This window comes from Lolium perenne, chromosome 3 (genome assembly GCF_019359855.2).
Source record: "Lolium perenne isolate Kyuss_39 chromosome 3, Kyuss_2.0, whole genome shotgun sequence".
NCBI lineage: Eukaryota > Viridiplantae > Streptophyta > Magnoliopsida > Poales > Poaceae > Lolium > Lolium perenne.
In genome coordinates this window covers 174,550,065-174,554,949 of record NC_067246.2, presented here as the reverse complement: position 1 = coordinate 174,554,949, position 4,885 = coordinate 174,550,065, and the positions used below count along the sequence as shown (strand labels likewise).

General features: G+C 59.7%; 1 protein-coding gene across 1 annotated transcript; it reads right to left on the bottom strand.

The window, feature by feature from the left end:
* Positions 1-512: 512 nt before the first annotated feature.
* On the bottom strand, positions 513-2,947 carry LOC127342653 (uncharacterized). The gene has a single exon (XM_051368640.2). It carries the CDS (start codon positions 2,852-2,854, stop codon positions 788-790), a length of 2,067 nt encoding a protein of 688 aa, XP_051224600.1. The 5' UTR covers positions 2,855-2,947; the 3' UTR covers positions 513-787.
* Positions 2,948-4,885: the final 1,938 nt, after the last annotated feature.

Sequence of the window (4,885 nt, the reverse complement as noted above, 5' to 3'; positions counted from 1 at the left end):
CTGAGTCTTGGTGTACCGATGCAAACCATGATCTCAATTCAACCGTTCTGAGTGTCCAGAATATTTGTGAGCATCTTGACCACATGACTCTCGTCGAGTCCACTCTGATACTCTAGACAGCTGGCGCACATATCCCTGTATGTTCATCCTACTGTTGTGTGATTAGTAATGCACTTCAATATTACCTAATGTGCTGATTGCTGAACCTGGTAATGTACTCCCTCCGTCCATTAATAGATGTCCAGTGGTTCATATAAATTTAGATGTATCTATATTTAAAAAATGTCTAGATACATTCGAATTTAAACAGACTTTTTGACATCTAAAAATAGACAGAGGTAGTAATTTACATACCTGCTACCTATGGCATATTTCAAGTTTGTATATGCCAAAATCATATTTCAAAATGTCTACGAAGGGCTCGACCATTTAGGTAGTAGAGATTTGGGTTTGGAATTACCATCACATGTGTTGGTTAATATTTGTTCACGCTTGATATACATACAAAATGATTAAAGTGGAAATTGATTCGTTTGATTTTATGTTCATGAATTTTATTTTGCAGAAAAAATGATTAAAATGAATGGAAATACAGTATTACTACTCATTACAATCGCAAGCCGCGCCTCTATACCACAGCAAAAATTCAGCATGAAGCTACAAACATTGATTCCTTTTCATTCCAATTGTTCAATATGACGGGCAGAAAGAAGAAAAACAAAGTTCGTGGGCTAGACAGCAAGAGATGTTTGCAAGGAAGCAACAAATCCATGCCGCGAGGTACTCTTCAGTCGAAGACGACGAGCTTCTGGTACTCGGGTCCGGCGATGGCCTTCTCCATGACAGCCCTGGGCGACAATATGTCTCCGCTGCCGAGGAACAGCTTCACCATGTTCTTGGAGAACCCGCTCACCAGAGCCGCTCCCTTCTGTCCCGCCGTCACCGGCACGGACTTGGAGTCACGCAGGTTCCAGAACACCAGCTCCGGCACAGCGTAGCCGGCCTCCGTGAACTTCCTCGTGATGGCCTCGTGGTCCGTCTCCCACGGCCTCGACGACGCCACGTCGAACTCCATGTCGCTGAACACGAACACTTTCCTCACCATCCGCTCCGGAGGCAGGCTGCCGGCGACGGCCACGCCGAGGAGCTGGTCGAACACCGCTTGGAGGTCGGTGTTCATGCCCCAGTGCATCTCGCGGACGAACCGGGCCTTCTCCGAGAGCGTGTTGCCCTCGACGCGGTGAAGCTGCGGCCGCGCGCTGAAGGTGATGACCCGGTGGCGCCACGGATCGTCGCTGAGCTCGGAGAGGAGGAGGCCGAGCGCGACGCAGACCTGCATGGGGAGACCGGTCATGCTGTCCGACACGTCGCACACGGCGATGCAGTTGCTGAGCTTTCCGAGCGCCAGCAGGTCCGAGACCATGCGCTGCCACTGCAGGTTCGCTACGGAGCCGCCGCTGGCGTCGTCGATGGACTCGAGGATCTCGTGCGGGAGCAGCGCGCCCGCCGCGATCTTGGCCTTGCCGGCCTCCACGTCGGCGAGGTAGAGGCCGAAGCGCTCGGGGTCGTGCTTGAGGAAGAGGTCCTTGTAGTTCTTCATGGCCACGGAGGCCACGCGCTTGTACGCAACGGAACCCCACGCGCGCGCCGAGATGAAGACCTCGGGAAGCATGAGCGTGCGGCGCAGCGGCACCAGCACCTCCTTGCGGAGACGGTCGCGCGCGCGGTAGGCGTAGTGCGCGTCCGGCAAGTCGGAGGGGAGCTCCGGCGCCGAGCCCTTGGGGAAGAGGCGGCGCGCGATGGCCTCGCAGATGAGGGTGGAGCTGTCGTAGCACTTGTCCAGCGACGGGCACCATTTGGCGGCGAGCGAGAGGTCGTTGACCTTGCCGTCGACGAGCTTCCGCATGTCCGCGGCAAGGAGGTCGGTGAACATGTCGGCGGTGCGGTCGTGCAGGAAGCGGTAGCTCGGGTCCCGGTTGTACCTCTCGACGGCTCTGGCCACGGCTTCCGCGCGCTTCCTCCTGCGCTCCACGGCGGCCTGGGCGGAGAGCTTCCGGTCGCGCTCGAGGCTGGCAGCGACGCGCTCCTCGCTAGTGCCAATGAAGATCCGGCGACCCTTGAACGCGCGTCGCGAGGGCGTACGTGAGTCGAAGCGGCTGCCGCGATAACCCATGAAACGTCCGCCCCGACGACCCCCATAGCCCCCGCCTCGGCCGCGTCCCCTACGACCCCCGAAGCCGCCGCCTCGGCCGCGTCCCCTACGACCCCCGAAGCCGCTTCCTCGGCCACGGACCAGGAAGCCACCTCCTGAGGCGGCGGCGCGGCGGGCCTTCTTCCCAGGAGTCCTGGTGGAGACGCCGCCGTGGATGATGCGGTGGAGGAGCTCGGGGAGGTCTTTGAGGTACCCGAACTGGGCCACCGGGAGCGCGTTGAGGGCGAGCGTGGTGGGGTGTTGGGCGTGCATCCAGAGCGCGGCGGCGTAGAAGCCCTCGCGGTCGGACTTGCCGGTGCCGCGCACGCCACGGAGGTTGCAGGCGAGGCGGAGCGCGGTGGCCGGCTCGGCGGCCCAGGCCGCGGCAAGGAGGGAGGCGACGGACGAGGCCGGGGTGCCCGGGACGACGTGGAAGAAGAAGTCGAGACAGGGGTCGCCGGAGGAGACGAACGTCGGCGAGAGGTTCTCCGTGCGCCCCTTCGCCGTCGTCGGCGGCTTCGTCGCGCCCGCCTTGTTGAAGCCGGCGTCGAGCAGGTCGACGAAAAGGTCGCCTGTGGCGGTGGGAGCCGGTCCAAGGCTGCCGATCGTCGGCGGGCCGGTGAGGGTGTAGGAGACCACGGATCGCTGAGTCACCGGCGCCATCGGTGGTCGGTTAGTGCAGCGGTTGGGGTCTGCAGGGTTTTGGGAGACTTTTTCAGATGTGCTGGCTGGATGGGATCGGGTGATGTTGATAGCGCTGGCCTTGACCGGCGTGGCGTATATAAAGTAGAGGAGGCTTGAGTGCCAAGGCGTGGAATAAAAATAAGTGAACCGACCTACTCGGTGCACCGACTTAACGTATTGACCCGACGTCCCAACGGCGGTTCAAGTCTATACCTAATAAAAAAAAAAGCGTTTCCTTGGATTGGTCCGTTGTTTCCGTCGTCCCTTGCTTCGTTTCGTCCGTGGTGTTAGAATCCAGGAAATATACAATCGAACGATCTAAGCGCTGTCCTACGTATACGTCTAGAAGTCGGTAACATAGTACCGATCCAAAACTCCTCTAGAAACTGCCCAGGTAGCAGGTCTTGCGTGCTATCTATATTACCGGCATCCCTTCCCACAGCTGGTCACATCGTACCAGAAAAAAGACCGATCGATTAGTTTGGTCTCTAGCTCAAATAGCTCTAGGCGGAATCGATTAATTCTTTCGTCGGGAGCTTGGTATCACGTCCATGGCAGCGTGCTACAAGTAAGACCTATAGCATCAGTCCTCGCCCTACCACGATGGCGGCCAAGCCAGAAGTAGGCCAGCAGCAGTCCAGCAGCATATATATGCACTTGCGTCTTACAGGACCGCTGCTAGAACGTCTGATGAGATCGTGCTACAAATCGGACTTATCGCAACAGTCCTTGCCCTGCAGCGATGGCGGCCAAGCCATCAGCAACATATGAGCCAAAAACTGATCCGACTATCAATCCACGTAAGTGCAGAGTCATCGGCCACCTCCTCGGACTATGGAGCTCCACGCCAGCCAGTAGCGACGAACGACGGCTCCGTCATTGGCAGGACCGCAGGAGCAACGGAACAGCTCCCCGTGGACCCCCTGCTCCCGAAATCCTGGACGTCCGGCGGCCAAGCCCCATCCCCGATCGATGCCTTGGTTTTGCCCGCACGAACTAGCTCGCCGCGCGCCCAACGGAGCTCCGGCCACGTACTCCTTACTTTGCTACTGACGCCGCCGCGAGCTTCACCATTGATGCCACCATGCGGACGAGCGGCTGGGGGAGTAGGCGGACGACGTCAACCATGGGAAACTCACGAGAACATCGTCTCCGGTGGCTGCCCAGGCGGACTACGTCCGCGCGTCTTAGAGCATCTCCACTCGTCCCCCCGACGAGGCCCCCGAGCGACGTTTTTTCCATCCGGACGGCGAAATTCGGCTCAGTCGCGCCCCCGGTTCCTCGTTTTCGTCCGGATTTGGCCCTTCATCCATCCGGCGAGCCCACGCCATCCCCGGCCCCCCGGGGCGCGCTCGGGGACTCCGGACGAAAGATTTTGGCGCGAAACGTCGTGTGGACCCGCGTAGTCGGCGACTGGAAAACCAAATCCTGTCGATTTTCCCTCCAATTTGCTTGCATATCCCCATTCTCTCCCGCCGAAATTCCCCAATCTCCTCGTCTTCCAGCTCCAGTTCCCGGCGGCGTCTTCTCGTCCACCACCACTCTCCTCCTCGTCTTCTCGTCCACCACAATGCCGCCGAAGGCGCCGGCGAGGAAGATGCGGGCGAAGAAGACGAAGCCGCCGGGCATGTCGAACGCCGAGTGGGCGGCGGACGAGAAACGGCGCGAGGTGGAAACAAGCGGCATGGCGGAGAGGGTGAAAAGAGCCGCCGCCAAGAGGGCGGCGGCGGCGGCCCAGGACGAACAAGCGAGGATGATCAGCATGGCCATGAGCGGCGGCATCATGTTCCCCGGCCAATGGCCGACGCAAGGTACAACCAGTTCCCCGTCGTCCTTCTCCCCTTCGCTGTACTCGCCGTCGCCGACTGCCGTGTTCCAAGAGGGCGCCTACGTCCAACCGTCCAGGTCCACGCCATCGCCGCCCGAGCTTAACGTCGGCGGCGGCCAGTTCGAGGGCACCTCGCCGGCCATGCGACGAGGGCCGCTCGCGTTCGGTGCGATGGCGGCGCC